Source organism: Phascolarctos cinereus, unplaced genomic scaffold (genome assembly GCF_003287225.1).
Source record: "Phascolarctos cinereus isolate Bilbo 61053 unplaced genomic scaffold, phaCin_HiC Scaffold_4;HRSCAF=312, whole genome shotgun sequence".
In the NCBI taxonomy this organism is placed as follows: Eukaryota; Metazoa; Chordata; class Mammalia; order Diprotodontia; family Phascolarctidae; genus Phascolarctos; species Phascolarctos cinereus.
The window spans coordinates 694,644,196-694,671,510 of record NW_027555847.1 but is presented as its reverse complement, the minus strand read 5'-3'; the positions used below and the strand labels follow the sequence as shown (position 1 = coordinate 694,671,510).

Below are 27,315 nucleotides of genomic sequence, written 5' to 3'. Positions count from 1 at the left end.
TAGAGTGCCTACTATGTGCTGGGCAGAGTGCTACAGAGTGCCTACTATGTACCGGCAGGAAAGACAGGGTGCCTACTATGTGCTGGGCACGAGAGGCACGGGGTACCCGCTATATGCTGGCACAAGAGACACAACGTGCATAACACAAGAGTCCCTGCCCTCAAGGGGCTTCTATTCTAGAACTCATGCCTCTGTCCCCAGGCTCCTCCCTCTGGGAGCACTCGGGGATATGAATTCACACCCTTTCAACACCAGGGGAAATCCCGGGGCATGGCCAAGCGGCTCCTGGGAAAAAGGGGAGAAGTGAGCTGACGGTCAGTCAGCAGAATCACTTCCTCTTTTGTTTCCCCTGGAATTGAGTCCTTAGTGTGGGGACGGCTTCTCCGTACCCTGGGCCTGGCCTGCGGTGTCTGCTGGGGGGAGCACATGGGAAGAGGCTGGGGCCTTACGAGGGAGGACCTGAGTCCCTCCCAGAGCAAGCCTCAGGGGCCAGCTGCTTCCGTAAGCAGGCCCAAGTCAAGGGTCCCGGCAAGGCCAGTGAGGCACAGGGCCCAGCAGTGCACGGGGCGAGGCCGGCCCCAGCCAGGGGCCATGCCGATTCCTTCCTCAGACACTGAGGGGTTGGATGGATGGCCTCTGAGGTCCCTGTGCTGGTCCTACGAAACCCTGGCTCCGACACTCACTACCTGTGTGACCCCAGCCTCAGTTTCTCAATCTGTAAAAGGAAGGGGACTAGGCAGCCCATCTCTCCAGCTAGGATCCTAAGGAGCAGGGCTGAGATTTGAACCTGAGTCCTCTGACTACAAATGCAGCATTCTTTTTACTGTACCAAGATGTCCCATGACACCCCCCCACCAAAGATGCCTTAGTGTCGGGCTTAGAGATATAACACCCAAAGGGTCTGTCTTGGGATCAGGAAGACCTGAGTTCAAATCCCACCTCAGCCACCTGCTACCTCTGCACTTTGGGCAAGTCACTCAACCTCTGCCTGCCTCAGTTTCGTAATCTGTAAAATGCATGAGGTGGAGGGGGGGCGGGGTGCTACGGTTCCCTCAAACTCCAAATCTAAGATCCTAAGGCTCTGAGCCAACAGCACTGTCCCCGCCCCTCCCCCCACCGTGCCTGCTCTCTGGCAGAAGGCAGCATCCTCCACTGCACAAGCAGGCGGCCGGCATCCCAGGGCATCTGCCGCTCTCTGGTGGCGGCAGGAGGCAGCACAGGCTCCAATTGCTCCTGCCCCTCCCTCCCTGCAGCTCATGCTTAGCTGGCTCTGCTCTCTCTCCTCTCCCCATCCCTAGATATGTGAGCCCCACCCCAACTGACTCCAGTTGCACCCCCCCAGCTCCCACCCAGCAGGTGCCCAGCTTGGGAGTGAACCCGCGGCGGCTTCCCTCTCAGCATCAAGGAGCGGGCAAGGAGCCCCAAGGTGCCAGGGGAGCCCCTGGGTCTGCCCCAGCCAGACTCAGCGGACCCCTCTGCCCGGCAGGGAGATTGAAGGGCTGCTCATGGCCCTCTGCCCTGTACACAAGGCAACCAAGGCCCGGCAATGAATGGACTGCTGATACACGGCCTTCCCTCCCTCTGGAGCGCCCAGACTCAGTGTCCCCCACTCAGTGTAAACCGAGGGGCCTGCAAAGACCCTCCCCAACACCGGCGTTCTTCCAAGGCAGTGTGCTACAGAAGACACAAAGCTGACTTTGGTGTCAGGAGAGCTGGGTTCAAATCCTGACTGTTCTCTACAGGGGTTGGCAGATCCTGTGTTTTCCCAGACAATTTTCTATTCAGTGACTTAGGGAAAAAAAATCCTCTGAAATAGTCTTACATGGGAAAAAAACTGCTACCTCTGGTGCTCACTACCAATAAACAAGTTTTCATTAAGCACCTACTGTTCGCCAGACACTATGCTAGATGCTAGGGACCCAAGGACAAAGAGTGAAACCATCCCTATTCCCACAGAGCTTCCATTCTGATGAGATGAGGAAAACCACAGGTACATACAGAAATACACACAGCAAAAACAGCCAAAGAATAATTACAAATGCTGGGCAGAGGAAGGGCCCGGCAGAAGGCTCGGGATAAATCAGTCACTATTTATTCAGCACCCTGAGGGGGAGAAGAGAAGGAAGGGCACTGAAGAGACAGCCAGGCAAAGGCCCGGCAGCGGGAGGCACATTTTGGCCCAACTGTAGGATCAGAAAGGAGAGTAAGATACAAAGACTGGGGTGGGGGCAGCGTGTGATGTGGCTGACAAGCCCAACAGGGGAGTTTAGGCCTGTGTGACCCAGCATGAGTGACTCGTCCATTCTGAGCCTTGGCGTCCTCATGTGACCAGGCCCTTCCTGGTACTAACATTCGATGACCGTCTAGTGACTAGATTCTAGTCTGACTTCCCTCATCCCACGGGGTCCCAAAGCCCAGAGTTGCCATCTTTGGTTTTCTCTCACCCCTCTTCCCCAAAAGTGAGCCCCAGGCCCCAGTCTGGGGCACCTGCACCCCTGCACCCCAGTTCTCCGACCTTCCCAGTCAAGGCCACCAGACACAAGAGAGAAAGGGGTCTTCCTTCATCCGGCTATCCCCTTCCCCTGGAAGCCCTCATCTCCAAGGTGACACAGGGACACCTCACCCCCCACTCTGGAAGGAAACAAGACAAAACAGCCCCAAACCCTAAAGTAAAATTGCTTCCCGCCACGACTCATTCATTCAGCATCCGGCGGCTCAGAAATCCCCCCAAATTAAGTGTCTCCACACTCCTGCCTGGCTTCTTATGACTTGGCTAGTCACCACCCTCCTCCCAGGGCCCCGAGCACTGCTGAAGCCCCAACTGCTCTGTAAAAGTGGGGCACAGAGCCCCATCAGGTCCCAGATTCAAAGCCAGACGGGAATGGCCAGGTCTACTGCACCCTTCACAGCTGAGGTCCACGGTCATACACCAGAGAGGCATCAGGAGTGGGCTTGTCCCCACAGAATGGGAGAGTGAGCTGGGGAATGGGAGAAAGAACCCTAGGGAAGAGCCCCTTCCCCTTCTCTGGGACTCAGTTTTCCAGACCATGAAATGAAGGCTGGATTTGAACTCAGGTCTTCCTGACTAGGTGTAGCTTAGGGCAGCAAGGTTGCACAGCAGATAAAGCACCAGGCCTGGAGACAGAAAACTCATCTTCATGAGTTCAAATCCAGCCTCAGACATTTGCTAGCTGTGTGACCGTGGGCAAGTCACTTTACCCTGTTTGCCTCAGTTTCCTCCTCTGTCAATGAACTGGGGAAGGGAATGGCCAACCACTCCAGTGTCTCTGCCAAGAAAACCCCGAAAGGAGTCTCAAAGGGCTGGACGCAACTGAACAACAACTTCCTGCCTCCAAGCCTCAAACCCTACCCAGCCTGCTACCCACCCCCTTGAACTCGATGCAATATGATATATACATGAATGTAACAGACATAAGAAACATAAACAAGTCCAAGAAGTCTGGGAAAGCACGTGAAATAAACAAAGCCAGGCAAAGGCCCACAAGGACCCGACCAGAGAAGATGGCTCCAGGAGGACCCCTCCCCTGACCACAGACTCCACAAAGGTTGGAGGAGCGGGTTTTGCTAGCCTGCTTCTCCCCTCTCACTTTTTAATTCTTTGTTAGCAGGGCTGGAGCTTCTGGAGGGAAGGCAGGGGGTGTCTGGAAATGGAGTTAATGTAAACATGAAAGCCATCAATGTCATTTCATTTTTAGGGCAGGGCTGGGATTCCCCCAAGGCTGTCAAGCGGCCACACCCACTCATCCCAGGGCCCTAGGCTAAAGCATCTGGAGCCTTCCACCAGAGAAGCCAACCTTCCTCGTTTGGTTCCCTAGGGAAAGCACAGGAGGCAGCTGCCTGGGAGGGGAGGGGACCCCTGAGGCCGAGCCCAGGCTCTCCTTCGGGTTGCTCAGTGTACACAGCCATGCTCGCCAGCTGGGTGACTAGGGGTAAGAACCTCAGTTTCCCTATCTGTACAGAAGAGATGACCATCCCTGCCATCCCTGCCCAAATCAAATAAGATGATGCAAGGAAAAAGCCAACTAAGGTCTCCTGGGGTGTGTCATGCAGGCTTGCTGCCTCTCTGCGAATCAGGGGCTCCAAAGAACTCAGAAAAAGGGTCATCCAGGGGCAGCTGAGAGAGGGGAGGTGGGTGTAGGCACTTGGCAGCACCCGAGGAACCTCAAAGTCCTCCACTCAAGTCACAAGACTTGGGTTCAAATCTCATACCTAACCTCTGAGCCTCAGTTTCCCCGTCTGTAAAATGAGGGGGTTAGATTCAATGACTTCCAAAAGTCCTTCTGGTGCTAGAGGTGTCTAGATGGCACAGTGGCTAAAACCGGCTGGACCTGGAGTCAGGGAGATCCGAGTTCCAATCCTACCTCAGACACTTACTATCTGTGTGATTCTGGGAAAATCCCTTCAACCTCTCCCAGCACCCAATGACCATGATGGTGGTCCATCGGTCTGCAGCTGAGAACACCCCGCCCCCAAGGAATCAGGCAGAAAGAAGAAGCCTCTGTGAGGTTTCCCAACAAGAGGGAGGCCAGCCTTCCTGCGGGATAGGATCAGGCCCGACTGACACTGGTCCCCAGCCTGAGCAGTCTGGGATGCCCAGGATGGTGCGGGAAGAAAGGACGGATGTGAGGGCTTCAGAGAAACACCAGGAAATCTGTCTGAAATGACGAAGGGCAAAAAGAGAGGAGGAGCTGGGGAACCGTGCCCACCGCGTCTGCGGACACACACGTGACAAGGCTGCGAGGGATGCTGGAAGAGAGGAGGAAGCGTCTCCCCTCTCAGAGCAGAGGCAGGGGCTACAGGTAGGGAATGCTGTATACACTGTGGGACACAGTCACCGGGGCGGGAAGGGGAGGTTACAGGTGTAGAGATAGATCAAACAGCAAAACTTTTTCTTAAAAAGATACTGAACCCAGCAAATCCTGAAACCCCAAAGCAGCTGCCTCCCCTCCAACCTTTCCCATCTGAACCCATAGGCCCAGGAATTCCTCCTGACCCAAGGCTCAAACCGCTCCTGCCTTGTCTGTTCTTAGGAAACCTGGCAGGTGCCAGGAAGCCCCCAGGACAAATCCAGGAGACCAGTCTCTGCTGCTCCCCAGCCTCTCCAAACAGGCCCACAAAGGCCCCCCTGGAAAGTCTTTAATGCCCGATTTTCAGTCTTCCTCCCTTCCCCTCCCTCACACAGGTCTGGATTCAGCAGCCGCCTCAGATGCTGACAGAGAACTGGGGGAAAGGGATCTTGGGGCCCAGCTCCCCCAGGCAATGGGCACCTTCAGCTGCCTCTGCTCCCCACACCAGGGGCCTATATATACGTGGCCGCTGGCCTCTCTTCTCCCCCTCCCCCTCCTCCCCCTCCTCTCCCTCTCTGTCTCTCCCTTCCCCAACCCTCCTCTCCCTCTCTAGTTCTGCCCCCAACCCACCCCCAGACCAGAGGTTTCCAGCCCCAGCAGGCCCCCATCTGTGGGCAGGGGCTGCAGGAAGAGGCAGGGGTGGCCGTCTCCCGGCTGGGCCCAGTGTGACAGTGATCACCTGAGGAGAGAAGCCAAGGGGCCGAGGGGGTGGGGAGGGGACTCACTCACCCACTGCTTCCGAGCGTGGTTTCTCCTCTTGAAGTACAAAATGAGCTTCTTCCGCATTGCTTGGTTTCTACAGAGAGAGAGAAAAGGCTAGATTTGATTCATCAGTCAGCACTTCCTCTTCACTGCCTGTGCCTCCTCCCAGGGAGGTCCTGGAGCCCCCAAAACAAGGCCAAGGAGGACCCAAGCTCCACAAGTTTCTGTACTTCCAGGGGGAGAGCCGGATACAGAGCTGTGAATGCCAAAGGAGACCCCAGGGAATGCTGGGGGGACAGCCCAGCCCATAAGCATTTATTAAGCAGTGACTATGTTCCAGACACGGTGCTAAGGTCTGGGAGGGAGTGCAGGGAGGTGGAGCCTCCTGCTAGAAGATGGACTTCAGGTGAGCCTCGAAGAGCCAGGGCCTCTGAGAGGCAGAGGGAGAGGGAAAGGTATGTCAGGAAAGGGGCACATCCTGGGCAAAGGTAGGGCGGCCAGAGATTGGAATGTTGTATGCTGGAAACAGGAAGTGCAGTGGACTGGTCTGGCTGGATCCAGAGTGCATGAAGCAATAAGATGCAGTAAGTTCTAAAAAGTGGGCTGGAGCTTAACTGCAAAGGACTCAGGAAGCAAAACAAGGGGTGTGTAGCTTCCCTGGAGGTAATAAGGAGCCCTGGAACCTTCTTGAGCAGGGCAGTAACTTGGTCTGGGCTTTGGACAGCAGCGGGTAGACCGCAGAACTAGATAATGACGTAACCAGAAAGTGTTTAACAAAATCACTAAAAACACAGTACAGCCCGACTAACATTAATTGGTGGTTTTCTACTTGAGCTTGACCTCGCTGGTGCGGGTGATGGAGAGGGGGAGGCTGAAGGGGAGCAGATCAAACAGAGGTCACTACAACAGTCCAGGGGAGAGTAAGAAAGGCCACAATTAGGCTGGAGGCTGAGAGAGAGAAAAGGGGATGGACAAGGGGGCCTGCCGAGACAGCCTCCCCGGGCCACCCTGTTGGGCCTGGGTGCTGGCCTCCTTTCACGCCAACAGAGAGGCTGGCTGACTCCAATCTGAGACCCCCACACAGCAGCTCAAGTCAGGCTTGGGCACAGGCAGTGCCCCTCTGCAGCCTCGGGGCCTCACCAAGCCAAGGAAAGGACCCAGGCCACCACAGGACAAGGGGCATCGGCATTCAGTCCATGGCCCCCGCTGAGGGGGATCCCTGGCTCCAGGAGCACCCCAACTGCAGCGTATCTCCAAGTGTCAGGGAGCTTATCCTCCTGTCCCCTTTGGCCCACTGATGCCAGCCTTGGCAGTGTGCCCTAAGAGTATCATTGTCCACGGGAAGAAAAGAACTATTTGTCCAAAGATATATACAACAGTATTATCTGTAGTTGTGAAGAACTGAAAACAATCCTCCTTCTCCAAGAGCCGGCCAGCATCTCTGGTGCCTGCTGATGTCATGGAATACAGCAATGCCAGAAACAGGATGAACGGGATAAATGCAAAGAAATCTGGAAGGAATCATAGGAAATAATGCAAAACAAATAAAGCAAACACATGTACAGACCCAAGGCTGTGAAAAAAGAAACGTGCAGGCACCAAGAGAGAGGTGAAAGAACTGAGACAGAGAAAGAGAGACAGACGGACAGACAGACAGACAAAGAGGAGAGAGAAAGACAGAGAGAGACAGAGAGAGAGATGGGGAGGAGAGAAAGAGAGGGGAAAGAGGAGAGAGACAGAGAGACAGAGAAGACAGAGAGATGGAGACAGAGAGACAGACACAGAGAGGCAGAGAGAGATAGAGACAGAGACAGAGACAGAGAGACACAGAGAGAGAATGAATGAACGAATATCAGGGTGGGTGCATGGGCCAGAACTGAGCCAGCAGGGGCCAGGGAAGAGAACTCAACTGTATGATTCACTGGATAGCGGAAGAAAACAAGGAAAGAGGGGGAAAGGGAAGGAGGGAAGAACAGAGGGGGAGAGTCAGAGGGAGAAAAGAGAATGAAGGATGAGGGAACGGGATGGGATGGGAATGGGGGAAGCAATGGGAGAAGCAGCAAAAGAAGGGTGCTCATGCTTGGAGCCAGGACGACTTGGGTTCAAATCCTGCTCAAACACCAGCAGCATGACCCAGGCAAGTGACTTACCCTCTCTGAACTTTAGTTTGCTCATCCGTGTAAGGGGTGTAATGGGTTGCTGCGAGGACCAAAGGAAATACTATGGAAAGTGTGAGCAAACTCTAATGGGCTATGGAAATGCCCGCCACCTTGCTGCTACCATCAGAGGTGCAGCGCCAGACATACGCCTCTCTGCTCAGGCTAGAATACTTGACAAAGACCTGCAGCTCACTCCCTGCCACCATTTCCAACTCCTCAACCAGCAGCTCTCCCTGATTCCTGCCCACCCAAGCAGAGGAGGATCCCAGGCTCGCGTCCTCAGGATCCCACATCACAGAGGTCTGCTCAGAGATTGCCTCTCCTAAAGAGGGGAGATTTCCTTCTCTATTTGCAAATGAAGGATGTAAAAAACGAGAGCTACCAATAAAAATCTGTTTAAATAAAAACACCAAAAAACAAACCTCGGTCTAAAGAGATCTGCCCCTTTGTGTGCAGAGGTGAGGACCTAGGGGTGTAGAACACTGCCTACTTATCAGACCTGGCTTCCTGAACTGCTGTTTCCTTCTTTCTTTTCCACGTCTGCCACGGGGGATGGCTCACTAAGTGGGGGTTGGGGTGGAGATACGTTCAGAGATGAGGATGATGGTTAAAAAAAAAAAAGATATGACTTCAATGAGATTTTTTTCCCCTAAGAGGACTCCGTTTTCAGGAGCTCACTCAGGTTTAAAAGAAGGGCGCGGCTGCGCCTAGGGCGCCTTCTCCTGGTCCTCAGAGCCAAGGGAGAGAAATGGAGGATGGGGGCAGGCAGAACAGAGGGTCTCTCTGGGATCGGCTCCCCTGCAGGGAACAAAACAACATTTGTATTGGAAATTCCTGGGCCACACACTGGCATCAACAACCCTGTAAGAGCCTGAAGTCTTGAGAGAAAGGACCCTGCCATGACAGGGGAGACACTCTATTTTCGCCCCATCTCCGGGGCTCCCTGGGTTCCTGCCCCATCGCTCTGCATCCACCTCATTATCCGGCCTCGCTCCTCATCACCCCTCTGATCCCCCCAGGGACCCTAATTTGATTATCCAGCAGGAAGCAAGACTTTTTGCCTAGATTGCTGGTCCCAGGGACACAGTTAATGAGCTGATAATAGACTACATTTTCCCTTTTAATTAGGAGCTGGAGGTGTCAGACGAGCTCCCTGTCCCCGGCCTAGCAGCTACCACCCCCACTGGCACCTTCCCCTCCTCCTCTACCATCCACAATTAACCCTCCCTGCCCCTGTTTACTCAGGCGGGCCTCTGAAGCCTCGGCAATCCACCAGACACTTTCCACTGGTTTCTCTGCACAGATTCTCAAGGCCCTCAGGTCTCCCCAATGGACCGAGGGACTGCCCAGCATCAGAAATCATGACGTCGAAATGGCCTGCATCACCACAGCACCTTAGCACCTGCAGGCTCAGAGAGGCATGGGGCACCTAGCAAGGACTGAGCAATGTGCACCGCCTCAAAGGTCTCCAAGCTACGTCCACAGGATGCCCAGACCTCCACAAAGCTTTTCTAGACCCTAGACCAGCCCTACATCTGTGCCTGGGAGGGAAGGAATGGGGACATTTCCCCCATTAACCCTCTGCTGGAAAACTCACACAGCTACTCACTGAAGAGCTGGGAATTAAACTTGGCCTGTGTCAGGTAGAGAGGACAGAGCAGGAAGTGCTGGGGGTGGGGTGAGGGGTTCAGGACCCCATCCTCCATGTGTAGGGGGGAGAGAATCTGGAAAAAGTCACTGAAGTGACCTGAGCCTCAGTTTCCTCATCTGTAAAAAGAGACCTCTGAGGTACCTTCCTGCTCTAGATCTCTCTGGGCCTCAGTTTCTCCAGCTGCAGATCTATGAAAGGGCATTTCTCCCACCCGTCAGGCTCCTATGGATCTTAACTCTCCCAACTCCTGGTTTTCTCCAGGAAACCCCTGGCCTCAGTTTCCTCATCTGTCAAAAGAACGAGGTATTCTGGGTGACCCCAAGGGTCCCTTCCAGCTCCTAGTCCCTGATCTGGAGCGATGGGAGGCTCCTGACCTGTGGGGGTGCAGCCAGTCTCCTCTGGGGCTGCTCACAGCCGAGTCCTCTCCCAACACCCTCCAGAACCATGTCTCCCCGGTCCCCTCTCACAGGGCAGCTTATGGAGGGCAGGGGCTGTCTTTTGCCCTTCTTTGCATCCTTGGCACATAGCACAGTACCTGGCAGTTAGTAGGCACTTAATAAATGCCTGCTGACAGACTAAGGTCCCTTCAACCTCTAAGTCTATGATCCGATGACACCTCTCTGGGCCTCAGTCTCCCCATCTGTAAAATCAGGGTTAGATGAAATGACCTCTAGAGTTCCTTCTCGCTCTCAGTCTCTGATTCTCTGGAGAAGAGTCAGGTTTCAAACCTGGGTCTCTTAACTCCTTCCCATTCGACCAAACTGTCAAGATGACAAACAGCCATTTCAGCCGTTCCAAGGTCCGCTCCCTCCCTAACACTACAGGCCTTCTGATTTCACTGCGCCTGCCCTCATGGACCCTTGGAAAGTCCAGGATTCGTAACTGGCCAGCGCTAAAGATCAGCCCTGAGTTTCTCCCCCGCCTTTCCCCATCTCCCAAGTGGTGAAGAAGTTAATCTGAGGCCACTTTCACAGCTCTTCCTGAGCATCTGTCCCAGTGAGTGACCACGGCCCCAGCAGAAGGGTGCCCAGCGGAAGAATGCCATTAACGATGACTCGAGCGCTTCTGGAATTGCCAATGCCAGAATGAACTGGGGCATGAAATCAATTTTAACTGTGCAGCAGGAAAAACAACAATAACCCAGCCATCCAATGTCAGGAAAATAAAAAGGATGGTGTTCGTGGCAACGGTTTTAGTGAGAACATAAATCCCGCCTGGCCTTATCGAAGGCAGCTTTACTAGCAACGGTGAGTCACCCTAGTGAAAGACACAGGGCAGACAATGGCCACTCTCCCTAGGGCCTGCTCCCCTCCCCATCACCCCCCGGGTAGGCTGGGGGCTGGGGCTCACCTTCATCAGGAGATATGAGCGCAGGATTACTCTCATGCCATCTACATCTAGGGTCAAATGAAAGCATCTCCTCTGACTGCCATTTAAAGCTGCTAAAATCTGGTTCTAAACCACCCTGCCTGGCTCATCACTATATCTGAATCACTTCTACCCCACTACATGCACTCTGCCACGTCACCCAACTGGCATTCTCAACTCTCCTCAACATCTAACATTTAATCTCCCATCTGTAACCCTTTGCACAGGCTGTATACCCCATACCTAGAATCCACTTCATCCTCTCCTCTGGCCTCTTAGAAATTCCTAGTTTCTTTTCAGGCTCAAATCAGGGGTCACCCCCCTGAAGTCTTCCCTCAACCTCCCTCCACAAGTTTTCAGAATCTCCTTCCCTACCTCTCAAAATCACCTTGTATTTATTTTGAACATATTTTCTAAACAGAGCCATCATAACATCGTGAACAGAGGACCTCAGAGTCAGGAAAACTTGGAGCTAAGTTCTAATTCTGACACATAATGGGCGTGTGATGCTGGACAAATCATTTAGCCCTTCACTGCCCTAGCTAATTCTAAGAAGGTGCCAAACCTGAAAGTTACATCTCTTGGGAGGTCCCTGTACTGATGAAATCACAGCATTAACTGTATGACCCTGGGCAAGACACTTACTGTCTCTGAGACTCACAAGGATAAAAACAGCATCTCCTTACCTCCCAAGGTTGTTGAGAGCATCAAAAAGGTGATTTATGTGAATCTGTGCTTTGTAAATCCCAAAATGCTTTATGTTAGCTATTCTAATTATCATCATCATTACCGTGCTGGTCATGTGCTCTAAGAGTCCTTTCAAGTCTAGTGACCTTGACGTCAGGCAGGCCTGATGGGAACACCCCCACCATCATCCGGCCCACACGCGGGCAGCTGCAGATCAGAGATGTGTGCCACCAGCCACGCTGCTGAGGATGCAATTAGATGCTCGTCAGACAGCCGTAAGCACGACAGCTCCAGAAGCAAAGACCTTCCAGATGACAGCGTCCTGCCTTTGAGAGGCCAGGTCGGGAAGAATGAGGCTGGGGAGATTTCTGCTCCAGGGCCCTCAGAAAGGCTAGACAGGACATGAATGAGACACACAACCCTTGGGCACATATGAGCCATCTGTGCTACTATCTTGAGTGTGTGCAAATGCCTCGGGCTGCTTGTAGACCCCCTTCAGTGCCTACTGAGAGACCCTTCAGTGCATCACGTCCCCACCCCTACTTTTCTATGCGTTGTCTTCTCCCTTTAGAGTGGGAGCTCCCTGAGGGCAGGGACCGTCTTGTGCCCTTCTTCATATCCCCAGCGCTTAGCACAGTGCCTGGCACAGAGTAGGAATCTGATCGATGTTTACTAAGCACAGGACGTGGAAGTCAGGGAGATGACTTCAAATAGTGGTGGGTACAATAACGGTCCTACCTCCACAGTGTTGCTGTGAGGATTAAATAAAAGTAAGATACCTCAAGACACTACAGAAATGTCAGCTACTGCTTTTATTGTTATTTTGAGCAGTACTTAGTATGAGTATCAGAATAATAGCTAGCAGGTCATTCAGTCATTTCAGTCACATTTCATGCCCCCACTTGGGGTGTTCTTGGCAGAGATACCAGAATGGCTTGCCATTTCCTTCTCCAGCTCATTTTACAGATGAGGACACCGAGGCAGACAGGGTGACACGACTTGTCCAGGGTCACAGAGCGTCTGAGGCCAGATCCGAACTCAGGAAGGCGAGTCTTCCCGACCGGGCGCACTATGGCACCACCTGGCTGCCCCAAGCAGTGTAACAGGTAATAATAAGATGACAAGAGCTGATAAGAACCTGGAACGCACGACCCAGCTCACTGCTTTGCCAGTGACTACAAAGGCTGGCTCCAGGACCTAGGCTTCCCAGAGCTGGCGCGGGCCGGGCCGACGTTCTCCCGGCCTCCATCAGCCCTAAGTCCTAAGATCCGTCCCTGCGCCCTAGCATCAGGCGGCCTTCCCTGCCATCCCATAAGCCCCACACACGCCCCCGTCGAGGGTCTGGGAAGGGGAGGAGGCCCGGGAGGCCAGACAGATCCCGTGTTCCCCACGAACCCACTCTGCTACAAGCAGCCACAGACAACACTGTCCGGGAGCCTGCCTCACAAAGACCAGTAAACAGATCCGTCATCCCCAAAGGTTTGCCGAGCACCTGGCGCGCGTGGTCTCATCCACAACATTCCCAGACCCCACATACACCCCCCTCGGGGAGCTGAGGGGGGGGGTTGACCCCCAACGCTAACAGCCAGTGCACGTCGGGGACTCCAAAGTAGACCTCCATCCACTGAGCCCACTGGCTCCAGAGAAGGACGAGGTGCGCCCATCTCTCAGAGTAATGAGGGGCTCAGAGTTTCCCAGTCTCCCTTAATGCTGGCGCCTCCCCTGGCTGCTTGGATGCTGTCTGGCAGGCACTGTGTTCGGCTCAGGGTTTTTTCAGGGGGAGGGGCTTTCTTTGTGTCCCTGGTGCTCAGCACAATGCTGGGCGCCCTGCTGCTGCTTAACGAATGCCAGGTGACTGACTCATCCAAGGTCCAAGGTATGTTGGGATTTGAACCCGGGTCTTCTGACTTTTCACTAGCCACTAGGACAGAGAAGGGACTGCCAGAAATCCTGCCTGGCTGCCTCTCCCTCCCCTCCCAGACACCAGGGACCACTTCATGCCACGGTCAGCAAGTCACTTGGGGTGAACGCTCCCTGTCCCCCGATAACGCCCCACTAAACCCAAATGGAAGCTTAATGACCCTCATGGAAAACCTGGGGGCCTCCATGCTCCCCTGCTGTCCCTGAGAAGGGGTAAGGGCAGAGCACTGGTTTGGAGTCGGAGGTCCTGGGTTCAAATCCCAGTTTTTTTGGCTCCCTCCTTGTGTGCCAAGTTCCTTCACGCTCTCTGGTACCCCGGTTCCTCAGCTGTCCAATGACAGGAACAGATCAGATGATGTCTAAGGGCCTCGTTCAGAGTCCTCCGCACATCAAGCCCCGTGACAGGAGAGCTGAGGATTGACCGTGGGCCCTGGACTGATGTTTTATGTCCGAATCCTGCCTCAAGGGCCTCCCCGACCTTCCATCATGGCTGTGACCGTGTAGGCCACGGCAGGGGCTCAGCCTCCAAAGGTCCAACCTAGTGGGAAATGCCTCCACGAAGGGGCCGCACATGAACCCATGGGGAAAAATAAAACCGGTTTATCCTGGGTGATTTGGCGTAGGCCATTTCTCTCTCTGGTGCCTCAGTTTCCTCACCTTATAAGATGAGGGGGCTGGAGTGGATGCCACAGGAGAGTGGCACACGGGTGCATGGGTGAAGAGTGGGATTTGAACCCACATCCCCCTGACTCTGATCCTTCCACCCACCCACCAGCTTACCCACTCAAGCACACTGGAAGAGCAGGCACTAGAAACCTAGTCCAATAGAAACTGTCCCCCAAGTTCCCAAACCTTCCCAAACATTTTGCAGAGCCCGCTACCCTCCCCAGAGCCACCCCGTTGAACGTGTTCCCCCAGGACCTATCCTCCATCCTCAGCCCTGACCCCACACCAACCCCACCCAGCACAGACTCTGCTACAGCAGGCCTGGCTGAAGGAGGGGCTGACTGTGCCCTCTCTGGCCCTCTGGCCAGGCCAACACACGGCCTGACAATGCACAAGTGTCGATACTTACATTTTAATGTTTTCATGATACTGCCTGGTGTCTGAGGGCTGATTGTATAGCGGCTGCAATAAACGAGAAAAGACAACAGATCAATATGGGGCTGACACAGAGGCCCCAGCTCCCATGCTGGGTGCTGGCACACCCCGCCTCCCAGTCCCTGGGGCACTGAGGGGAGGGACTCCCCTGTGGCAGACCTGGCGCCAGCCACGACCTCCAGGAGAGGGATCTTTGGGGCACTCTAGGGCCAGGGCAGGACCAGCCCAGGACGCCCTTGCTCTAGGTGGTCCCCCACAGGCACCATGTGTCCTAGATGGGTGTGGAACCACGGCTTCCTGGTATCAACAATCAATCAATCAATCAATCAATCAATCAATCAGTACACACTTATGAAGCCCAGACGCCCAGCTAAGGGCTAGCGATACACAAGGAAGGTGGCCCCGGCCCTCCTGGGGCTCCCATCAACCGGGGAGAAACAAAGCCTCTATGGATATGATTATCATGATGGATGGCACCCACACCCACCTCTGTTCCCACCTCAGAAAGCCCTCCTCTCCTCCACCCTGACGATCCAGGCCTGCCACCTCCATCAGGAAGTCTTCCCTGATTAACCCCACCTGATGTGAGATGCTGGCTGGCCCTGTACCAGGGCCTCCCTTCCACTCAGTTTCCTTCCCTGCCATATGAGGAGTTAAGACTATACAGCCTCTGAGGTCCTTGCAGCTCTGGAGCTACAAGCCCAGACTGTGAGATTGGGAAGAGGAGGAAAGCTGAAGCTGGGGGGTGGGAGGGTGGCTGAAACCAGAGGTGCTAGCAGGGCCCTGAGCAGAGTCAGAAAAAGAGGGTGAACCTTGTCTGGAAGAGACTTGGAGAGAACCACGGGAGGGTGCCGAGACCACCTGCGCCTCCACCCCAGTGGCCAGCCTGGAATGCCGCCCACCTCACCTCTCTGTCTCCAAACCCCTGGTCACTGCCCAGGTTTCAGCTGAAGCACTAGCAGCTGGCCGGCCATCTACACCAGCGGCCCCCAACCTGCGTCCTGAACCCCACTGTCTGCTGGTGAACCTGTGGACCCCTCTGAATCAGGACTTTGTATGCATGAACTAAAATGCACAGGATTACCAAGGGAACCCATCAGACTACCACAGCTGTTTCCTAATAATTTCTAATAATAATTCTAATGACACCCAGGTTTAGAACCCCAGTTTGACAGGAAGCCTTTCCCTACTCAATCAACCAACAGTCCACAAGCATTTATTAAGCGCCTGCTGTGCTAGGTGCCCGGCACTAGAGGCACAAAGCAAAAGTGAAACAGTCCCTGCCCTCAGGGAGCTGACAGCCTAACAGGGAGAGAACACACAGAGATGTACAAATGAGATACAGACCGCAGAGCCCAGGAAAGGCTGGAATCACAGGGCCCAGGTTGGGGGGATGAGCGGGGACGTGAAGCCAGGAGGAGGGGGGAGGAGGCAGAGCAGCCCAGGGCCCCTTCAGTTCTATCTGCGCATGCTCGTCACCCAGCTCAGGGCCTCGCGCCCCAGAGGAGGAAAGGACGGACATCTGTCGTTTGATAGATCACGGCGAGAGGATGCCTGGGAGCACCGCTGCTGCCTCTCACCATGATCGGAGGGGTGGGTGTGGGTGTGCGCACACACGTGTGTGCTTAGACATACATGTGTATACGTATACACATTTGTATGTACATGTGCACACTGTGCATTTTCTCACACATGCATGTGTGCAAGGGCCCTGAGTTCCAATCTCAGCCCTGACACCACTGGCCTTGTGAGCAGGCTGGCCATTCCACCATTTAATAAGAACATGCCTACTACATGCACCTCCCAGGGATAGAGGGAGCAAGGCTCTGCAAACCTCCAGGCCAGATTCACAAGCTTTTACTGGTGGTTCTGAAGAGGTGCAGAGGAGCTTCCCACTCCTCTCCTGCTCTGAGGGAGGGGGGAGCTCAGCGGCTCTGTCATTATGCAGCACCACGGGGTGGTGGGAATCAATTTAATAAGCATTTATTAAGCCCTCAGTAAGTAAAAGACCCTGTGCTCAGGGCCGGGGATGCAGAGACAAAGATGATGCGCCATCCGCCTTCTGGGCTGTGGTTCCCCTGCTCCTGAAGGCTCCTGCCCACTGGGCCCCCTCTAAGATATGTGGGGTCTCAGCTCAGCCCGGTGCTCACTCCCTCCCCAACAGTGGTCAGAGCTGCCCCATGCTCTCTCTGCCTCATTAGAGAAGCTTACCCCCTGCTCTGGGGGGAAGGGAGGTTGCCCTGGGCCAGCTCACATCCCCTTTCCACCCACCGCCTCCAGGCTGTCCTCCTTGCTCCAGTGGGTCAAGAAGGGATGGCCCTTGTCCTTCCCAAGTTAAGCCTCCACGTGACTGTGCCCATGATCCAGTCCCCTCCACCTCCCTCACTCGCTGGCGCTGTCTGCCCAGAGGCAAAGGGCTGGCCCTGGCACCTTCTCCTCTCCAACCACCTCCCCCCCCATCCACATGGGCTCTGTCCAGGCCCATCCCTCCCACCACCCACATGCCTCCTCACTGCCCCTGGCTTCCACCCCCTATCTCTTCTCCCATCACAGTCAGACTCCAAGGAAGGATGTCTCAACTCTGCATTTCCTCACATCCCACTCACAATCTGGCTTCCGACCACCCACTCGTGGGAACCTGCTCTCTCCAAGGTTACTGGTCATCTCCTAACCCTCCCCAGCTTCTGACCGCAGACAGGCCCACCCCTCCTGGACGCTCCCTCCCTCCATCCCTCCTTCCCCGCCCCCTCCTGGACGCTCCTTCTCTCCATCTCTCCCTCCCTGCCTCCTCGCTGTCCACTCACTTAGTGGGGATAGAAGGAGGGTCCTCCCGAGGCTCTGTCCTGAGCTCTCCCCTCCCCCAGCTGAGCAGCCAGCAGCACCCACGAGCTCCCAAACCTCCCAACATCACTCTCTCATTACCAGACAACTGCCTGCTGGAAATCTTCCCCAGATGTCCTGCAACCATCTTCAAGCTGAGAGAACCCATCATGATGCACGGGAAGCAGGGGCCCCCAGGATGCGTGCTATCATCAATCGTGCTCTTTCCCCCAAAGCCTGATTACTATGTACAGACAAGAAACGCCTGCTCTGGTCCAGGCCCCCGGCGCTGCTGCGTCGTATTTGGGGGGACGGGAGAAGAGGGGGGAGCGTTAACAAAGTCAACAGGATTTCTAGGGAGCTTGAAAATCTGCAAAGAGCTTTTACTGAGGCTCAGAGCTGCCACCCAGCTAGCAAGCGTGCGGACAGTACCTGAATGTGGCTCTTCCTGAGGCCAGAGTTGGGGTCCTCACCTCTGTATCACCTCTGCCTCAGCCTGAACACATCAATAAGCAAAGATTTAAGTGTCCCCAGTGTGCTGCACACTGTGCTACACCCTAGCACCACAAATATGAAAATGCAACAGTCCCTTTTCAATTATATTTGAGGGGGAATCAAATGGAGCCTATTTGTGCCTCAGCCCAGGGAGGGGCCTTAGAGACCCACCCCTCACTTCAGGAAGAGCTCCTGGGGGCAGAGAGGAGGCCACAGGGTGGGAGACCCGGACCAGAGTCACGCCGCGCCACGGGACGGATGCTGCAGTTTCTCATCCACGTCTGGGCCTAAGAGGCCTGAGCTGACTCTGCCACCTCCCACCAGCTCCGCCATGCCATGCTGATAACTTTGACCCAAAGCAGCTGCACCGTGGCCTGACCGCAGGCACGCCATCCTTCTGCACTCCTCATGTGACTGAAACGTGCCCTGGCCAATCTAATCTGGGGTTTGGAAGCAGGCGGCCAGAGAGGCCAGGGATGCTGGACCTGGAGACGCAGCCTAGGGCCCAGGCTGGCCCTGTTTGGCCTGGGCAATGAAGGGTCAGGTGAATTCCCCTAGATCATCCCTTACTCACATCCCTTACTCTTCTGACTGGTTAGTCAGAGGGAAGACACACACATTTCTTTGGCTCTCAGGTCTGAGGTGGAATCCTGGGGCAAATCCCTTCACCTCTGCCTCAGCTGCCTCATCTGTAAAATGGGGATAATAAAAGCATCTACTTCCTGGGGATGTTGAGAGGGTTAAATGAGATGATATGTGTAAAGTGTGACCACCATTATAACAACAACAACAACAACTATTATTGTTGTTCTTGTTGTTGTTATTATTACTACTACTACTACTACTACTACTACTACTACTACTACTACTACTACTACTACTACTACTACTACTACTACTACTACTACTACTACTACTACTACTAGTCAGGTGAATTCCCCAAGGTTCCTCCCCACCTGGAAGCCAGAATCTCGGCCCCTTCCCTGCCCTTCTCTCATGACTGGGCCGGGCCAGGGGGATGCACAGACACATGACTTCTCCTCACACTGACCGCACGCCGCACGCCGCAGATAAAATGCTGACCAGAAACTCCAATCTCTTAACAGATCACGAGTCTCCAGGAAGGAGGGGCAACATGGGCACCATCTCTGGAGGCTATCAGCTCAAATGTGGCAGAAGGGGTGGGGGATGCATCTGGACACAAGGGAAGGAGGGAAAGCCGCATTCACAGTGCAACGCTTCGGCATCCTCACGCCTTACCATGGCCACCCTGTACATCAAGAACAGCTCCAACACGCAGCTCTGCACGCCTCGGCTCCTAGGACAGCAGGCCCACCTAACTAAACCCTAAAGGACTGTCCAGGGCTGTTTTCTTCTAACAACCCTGTGACGTGGGCAGGCAGGGTGTCGTGACCCCCCCCTTCACAGAGCAGAGACACGCGGTGGGGTCAGGGGGTAGCCAGCTGGCCTCTCCTGGCACACACCATGTGAGCCTGGTCTGACGTCAAAGTGCCCTCAGAGGGGGAGTCTCCGCGCCCAATGAGAGCAGGGCCCAGCTCTGAGTTACAGAGATGAAGCGACACGCCTGAAATCTCGTAGCTGGTAAAGGTCAAAGCTGGGATGTCAGCCCACATCTCCTCATTCAAAGACCAGGCAGCCACTCCTGCACAAGCCACCCCCCACCATGACGGAGACTCTCCCTGAGGCCTCCTGGCATTGCAAAGGTCCCAGGATCCCCCCCAACTGTCTGCCAGCATCCCTGGAGACCACCCTTCTCTTTTGTGCCAGTGTTCCTTGGCTGAAATCTTGCCCTGTGAGGCTTCTTCCTAACTCTGCTCACACCCACTGCCCTCAGGGCTGGGGGAGCCTCCTTTCCAAACCTCAGAGGCTGTTCACGTATGCTCTGGGTTTTGCAAAGAGCCTGGCACACATACAGAGAGAAATGATTATTTCTCTCTTGTATTAATAACTAATTACTGAATTAGGCCCAAGCTCTTTCCCCTTTTCTACTTCCTCATCCAGAAATCAACCAGTATGGGAAATGCTCCCAGGCTAAAGTCTAACCACAGACAGTAAGAGAAATTCTAAGTTTAGGCTGACGGGTGGGTTCCTGCTCATTGTGTTTACTCAGACAGGTCTGGGGAAATGTGGATTCTCCCCTGTGCCAGACAGGTGATAAGGAGTCTGAGAAGTCTCTTTGACCTTTGGGGATCCAAGTCACCCACCCCAAGAGCCTCACCAGAATGAGCCCACATCTCACTATAATATTGTCTCATTAACGTTAACCAATCAGAGTCGACTGCCACCCTCAGGAACACCCTCTTTTCCAAGGGCATATAAACTGGGAGGGGTCTTTGGCATTCCAGAGGGCCACTGACCTCTTCTGTTAATAGCATGCTAGCCTTATTAATGAAACAGTTAAATTACCCAGAAACCATGCCTCTCGACCTTTTTAAACTTCACAACGTTGTATCATTTGGTGCTCCAAACTAGCCCCAGAGGCAGGTGCTCTAATCATCCCCATTTTTACAGATAGGGAAACTGAGGCTAAGGGACTAACCCAGGTTAAAACCACTATTAAAGTGTCTGAGTCAGAAAATTAAATCTGGCCTTCTGGCCACCAAGCCTTGCACTCTGTCCCCTACTTGGCCTAGCTGCCTACAACACCACCGGCAGAATTCGGGAATTAAAACAGTGGGTCTTTGTTTCAGGAGCAGAGGCAGCTCTGGTCTATCAGGCCCTGGGACCCTCAGGCATTTTCAGCCATGTCCAACTCTTTGTGACCCCATCTGGGTTTTCTTGGCAAAGACACAGGAGGGGGTTGATATTACCTTCTCCAGCTCATTTTACAGATGAAGAAACTGAGGCAAACAGGGTGAAGTGACTTGCCCAGGGTCACACAGCTAGGAAGTGTCTGAGGCCTCAGGTCCCAGTGCTCCGTCCACTGTGCCACCCAGCTGCCCCTCTCAGGCCCCTGAGAGATCATCTGGTCCAACCTCATCTTTGGACAAGCAACAAGGCACAGTGCAAGGCGGGCCCAATTTGAAGGAAGAGCACACTGGGTTCAAATCACGGCCATCATGGCCTTACACTCATTATCCTGGGCAACGTAACCTCCTCTCCAAGCTCCACCGTCCACCTCCTGGCCCATGACGCCAATCTCCGTGTCCCCTGCCTCCCTGGCCACTGCTCCCCAGAGGGATTTTCTTTCCCCTAGCAGAATGTGGGCTCTTTGAGGGTGAGGATTTGTAACCCCTGGGCTTCCAACAGTGCTTGGCAATGGAAGAGTCTGTTCAATGCTTTCCACATTCACTCACTCACTCGTGTACTCATTCCATCCAATGTGAAACATGGGGGATGGGTCAGATGGCCTCTAGCTCTGAAGGTCTGGGCTTTTAAGATTCTCCCACAGAACCAAGGAGGTGATGACCGGCTGGAGGGAGAAGTGATCTGATTGGGGTCACAGAGCCCAGGGGGTAAAAAAAACACAAAATGCAAATGCAAACAGGCTGTTAACAGAGCAAAACCTATTCCGCTAGGTTCAGCACCCTCAACGCCCTAGTGATGCAGCATTCTTAAAGTATCACTGCACAGGAAGAGGGAAATCAAATGGCAAAAAAGTGAGAAAGAAGAAGGGGGACCCCAGATCAATCAGCCAGCCTCTCTGGGGCCTCTGTCTGCATCCTTCCCCCCCATGCCTCCCTGCTTCTCCCCTCCTCTCCCTTTCCTCCTTCTCTGTCTCTGCTTCCTCTCCCCTCCCTCCTCTCTCTCCCTTCCTCCTCCTTCTCTCTCTCTCTCTCCCTTCCGTCCTTCTGTCTCTGCCTCCTCTCCTCTCCCTCCTTCTCTGTCTCTGCCTCTTCTGCCTTCCCTCCTTCTCTCTCTCCCTTTCCTCCTTCTCTGTCTCTGCCTCCTCTCCTCTCCCTCCTTCTGTCTCTGCCTCCTCTCCCCTCCCTCCTCTCTCTCCCTTCCTCTCCTTCTCTCTCTCTCTCTCTCTCTCTCTCTCCCTTCCGTCCTTCTGTCTCTGCCTCCTCTCCCCTCCCTCCTTCTCTGTTTCTCCCTCCTTCTCTCTGCCTCCTCTCCCCTCCCTCCTGCTGTCTCTCCCTCCTCTCCTCTCCCTCCTTCTCTGTCTCTGCCTCCTCTCCCCTCCCTCCTTCTCTGTCTCTGCCTCCTCTCCCCTCCCTCCTGCTCTGTCTCTCCCTCCTCTCCCCTCCCTCCTTCTCTCTTTACCCCACGTCTGTCTCTACCGGCCTCGGTCTCCCTCTCCTCTCTCCCCTTTCCCCTCTCCGCCGCTCTAGATCTCAGCCTCTCTCCCACCCACCCCCCCTCAGCCCCTGCCCCGACCCTTAACAATTTCCCGGCAAGCCTCAGCCTTCTTCTCCCAAGGGTTCAGCTCCGGCGCTGCACAAACTGTAACAGCAGCGGGAACATCTCGGGCTTGGAGACAGAGGACCCAGGTTCAGACTCCGTCTCTGACGCCGGCTAGCTGGGTGGGATGGGCCCCCGTGGCTCTCAGCCCCTCTCAGTTCATGCTGCAGTCACTTCTGACTCAATCTCCTGGTCCTGAGCCGCCTCCTCCAGCTCCCACCCCCCAAACCTGGGCCTGACCACTCCGCCCCCTACTCCATACACTGCAGTGGCTCCCTATCGCCTCTGGGATCAGATACAAAATCCTCCGCTGGCTTTGAATGCCCTTCCCAGCCCATCCCCCTCCTACCTTTCCAGGCTTCTTACTCCCCTCCCCGCGCTCTGAGACCTAGACATCCCAGCCTCCTGGCTGCTTCCCACCCTCAACGCTCCATCTCCCATCCCCGTGCCTTTACTTTGGCTGTGCCCCATGCTTGGAGCACACCTCCCTCCTGGTTTCCCTTGTCTCCCATTTAAATAGTCAGTTTGTTTGTATCTGATTGTTTTCCTGGAATTGCCCCCATTAGAACTCCCTGGGCACAGGGAGCCTTTCTGCCTTTCTTTGTAGCCCGACCGCTTGGCACAGTGCCTGGCAAACAGGAGGAGCTTCATAAATGCCTGTATTCATTTGGTATATATTCTGCACAAACACGTCTCCAAGTTGTCCAACCCCATTAGAACAGAAGCTCCTTGAGAGGAGACACTGTCTCACTTTTGTCTAAGTAGCCCCAACATTCCAGAAAGTGCCCGACACATGGTAGGTGCTTAATGGCCAGCATGCAGACCGCACTTTAGGTTTACTTTCGGCAGGTTCTCATTTCTTTAAACCACGCTTGCACACAGTAGGAGCTTACTGCACGCTCATGAGACTGAAGGGCATGCTTCCCCCGGCTGAGACCTAGCAGAGTCTCTCTCCCTACTTGAGGCAGTGGTAAACAGGTGACTTGCTCAGGCCCTCCTTTCCAGCTGGGGAGTCTCATCTCAGCCTGGCCCCACCCCCTTGTACGAGCTCTACCTCCGTTCTCAGATGCTCCTGCTCACTCGCCCCAGGCCCCACCCTAGACACCCTGGCTTCACAGACCAGAAACCTCAGCTTGCCCCTCCCAGAAGCCCCGACCCCAAGGTAAAGAGATCTGATTTCTTTGATGTCTCTGGCTGGTGCTGGGTGCAGAGAAGACCACAAGAGAGGGAGAGGAGGCAGAGGATCAGGGGATTAATAGTGCAAGGGCCTTACAGGCTGTGGACGAGGGCACAGAAGAGAGGGCCACAAAGGGACTGGAGGCTCTGACTCCAGACCTTTCCCAACAAGGGTGGCAATGACCCAGGGTCGGCTCAGAGGCAGTGCAGTACGGTGAGAAGCGTGCAGGACTAGTGTCAGAGGACCAGCCTCTGATACCCACCCCCCACCCCCATATGACCCTGAGGAAGTGGCATGGCCTATCCAGGCCTCAGTTCCCCCATCTGTAAAGTGTGGGGATTGGACCCACTGGCCTCCAAGATCTCTTCTGGCTCCAGAACTGAGCTCCCATGATCCCCCTTTCTCTACACTGGGTCATCTTAGGGCAGGCCAGGACATTTTCCTTGGCAGTGCTCGAAGGGGGCCCTGTCCTGACACCCCCAAGTGGGCTTTCTCCCAGGGAGACCCAAAGACACCAGACAACCCCACACCCCAACAACAGCAGGAACAGGGCCCCCCAACCCTTCTATGGAGGTGCCGAGAGCCCACAGGCCCCAAAACAGACCAAAATCCGCGGCAGCAGCGGCCACCCCACTGGGGAGTAGCTCGGGCTTCCATGCCAATGCAGGACGACTGCCTCCTGACTGCCAACCTCTCCAAGTGTCATTTCCCAGGACTTGGACACACACACATACACACATACACACACACACACACACACACACACATATTCACACACACACACACACACACACATGCAGACACATTCACACAGGCACACACACTCACACAGACACACTCACATACATATACTCTCATAAACACACTCACACATACACACTTGCAGACATACATACTTTCATAGACACACACATATGCAGATACACTCATACAGACACACTAACACACATTCACACACAGACGTACACACACACACAAACACATTCATACACAGAGACAGACACACACACAGACATACAAACATACATAGACACACTCACAGACACAAATACATATTCAGACACACATACTCTCACAGACACACACACATTCACACGGATACACACACAGACACATACTCATACACAGACACAAACACATATACAGACACACTAACATACATTCACACACAAACACACACAAACACACACACAAATACATACACTCACATGTAGAACACAGTCGCAGACACACACAGCACACATGCAGACACACAGATACACACAGACACACACACAAAGACAGACATACTCAGACTTACACACTCACAGACACACATTCACACAACACTCGCACAAACACAGGCACACACTGACATACATATACACATTCACACAGACACACAGACATATACACTCACACATACACACACACTCACACAAACATACTCACATACAGACACACACACACATACACACACTCATACACAGACACAGAGACACACAAACACACACAGACACACACTCAGACATACACACACACACACACTCTCCTTCTTACAAGCTAACAACGATCCTTCCCAAGGCTTTTCACTGCCCACATCCAGACCTGGAGCAGGTCCATCCTGGGCCTCCCCCCGCTCACCCCACTCAAAAGGACAGGCGGGCTGGCCCAGCCTGGAGGGACACTGTGAGGCCCGCTCTCACTGAGCCGCTCCCCCACCCCCACCCCCCCAGCCCCAGACTCCAACTTACCAGTTCCACTTGGGGGCCTAAGCCCTCCAGGATCCTGTGGGCAGCTTCTGCTTTCTTCTGTGGAAGGGGAGGAGAAGAAAGAAAGATAAATAAACAGGTCCGGGACAGGGCTGTCCCTTGTGGCTGGGTTGGTCCCCACCCATCCTGTCAGCCCAGAAGCTCCAGCCTCCCTTGCTTACTCACCTGTAACGGTCAGCTCAGTGGCCTCAGTCCCCTAACTCAGAGCCCAACACCCCCTCCCCAAGTTCACCTCCCTCCATGGCGCCCCTCGTGCAGCCAATTTCTTCAGTCACCCCAATCCCTCTGGAGCAGTCACCTGGCCCATCCATCTGTCCTTATCCTCCTTCCACGGGCACACAGACAGACTGTCCTCCCTGGGAAATAAGCCGTGGTCTCTGGGCATACAACCCAGCCCTGGGCCAGCCCTTCCCCCGCCCCAGGTGACCCCAGCCCCAGCTCTGCTCCCCAGGGGCAGCTCACCACCTAATACCTAGGAGCTCAGCCTGCCCCAGCTCACTCCTCTCTCCCTTTTGAAGTTGGTCAGACTTTCTACAATGACCTCAGTGCTATCTGAGGGAGGGAGGGAAAGGGGGAGGGGAGAGAGGACAGACAGACGCTCTTTCTAGAACTCCTCGGCTCAGTCATCATGTGATTCTCTCCAAGCCGCCCTTGGGTCCTCCCCCACCCCCCAGCCCCCCACCCCCCGGTTTATGAGAAAACAGGAACATGGGTGATAACACGGCCCACCACGTGGCAGGCAGGCCGTCCTTCTGAGCCGGAGGCAGGCGGGCTCCAAATAAAGGACCCCACTGTGCCAGCAGCGATGCCCCTGCCAGGGGGCTGGGACTGGGTGGGCCTGAGTGACACAGACAGCAGGGATTGCAAAAGGCTCATGGGAAGAAGAGGGGAAGGAAGGAGGGAAGGGGAGGGGGTCCTTCTGGACACCTGGCGTTCAGAGCCCAGAGAGTCCAGCCCAGTACTAACATGGGTGTAGTGCGTGTGGGCCAGGGGCACACAGACAGACTACAAATGATTGCACTTCAAAAGAAAGGTGGGGTAAGGAACATCAGCAGTCTCCCACCCTCCAGGCAGGGCCAGGACATTCCCAAGTCAGCCAGGAGGGAGCCCAGGACTCCCACACACCTGGACCCTAGGGACACCTGAAAACAGGATGTGTGGGAAAAAGTGACCACAGCACTCAATGCCTCCTATTCATTCATTCATTCATTCATTCATTCCACAAGCCCTGATTATGGATCTACCGAGTGCCAGACACTGTGCCAGGCACTAGGCTTACACGGGCTAAAACAGAACCGTCTCAGCTCTCAAAGGGTTTACATCGTACTGGGGAAAAAACAAGTAAGCCTATGATTGTGTACAGAGTAATGGGGGCGGGGGAACCAAAGCCAAAGGTCTAGGGGCAGGGGCCAGCTGGGGGACTGACCAGGACTAGGCAAGGATGTGTCCTCATCAGATGGGACTGAGGGCTGGGCACAGAGGCTGGGCTGAAGGGGCTGCTCAGTCTGTGGACAGGCCCAGGACCCAACCTGGGCCCAGAGGTCATTGGGGTCTTAAGGAGTTGGAGGGAGGGGCTGAGGAGACCAAAACAAGTGAAAAAATAAATAAATAAGGGAGAGAATGAATAAACAAATAGTGGCTAACGTTTATGTTAGGCTTCATGGCTTGCAACGCACTTTACCTTTTCTTGTAATCCTCACAACAACACCGTGAGGTACATGCAATTATCCCCATTTTACAGATGAAGAAACTCACGGCTGAATGACTCCCCCAAGGTTACAAAGCTATTATTAAGTGTCTCAGGCAGGATTTGAACTCAGTTCTTGGACCCAATCAGTGGTCCTGTTTTAGGGCAGGGATGAACCTGTGAGCAGGATTGAAAAGCGGCTCACTGGGAGAACAGGGGTCAAAGAAGGAATTGGTCTGTGTGGCTGAGGCTAGGGACCGGGACTGGGGGAGGAGGAGTGGCAGGAGAATGTCCTTCTGAGACCAAGGTCAAGGTCAGTCTATGGCCAGGTTATAAAAGAAGATGTGGACAGCCAGTAGCCAGTGTTAGGCTCAAACTGTGGCTGAGAGAGGAGATGGGGGAAGGCTGGCCGCAGGCAAGGCTCTGTCTAGGCTTGGGGGTCAGTCAGTCACAAAGACTAGGAGGAAGAAGGTCAAGAGGGTCTTGGGAGCGTGGTAACCATCTTCAGTCTGTGGCCAAGGTCAAGCAGGACATACAGGCTGAGGAAGAGGCCCTGCCTCTGAC

The 27,315-nt window shown here is 54.4% G+C and overlaps 1 protein-coding gene across 1 annotated transcript in view; it reads right to left on the bottom strand.

Annotated features, from left to right (window-relative positions):
* NCOR2 (nuclear receptor corepressor 2) overlaps positions 1–27,315 on the bottom strand; it is a 361,555-nt gene that overhangs the window by 161,313 nt on the left and 172,927 nt on the right. The window contains 3 exon segments of the mRNA XM_078154258.1: positions 5,598–5,664; positions 14,431–14,483; positions 25,047–25,103. Coding sequence (XP_078010384.1) covers positions 5,598–5,664; positions 14,431–14,483; positions 25,047–25,103 — 177 coding nt within the window.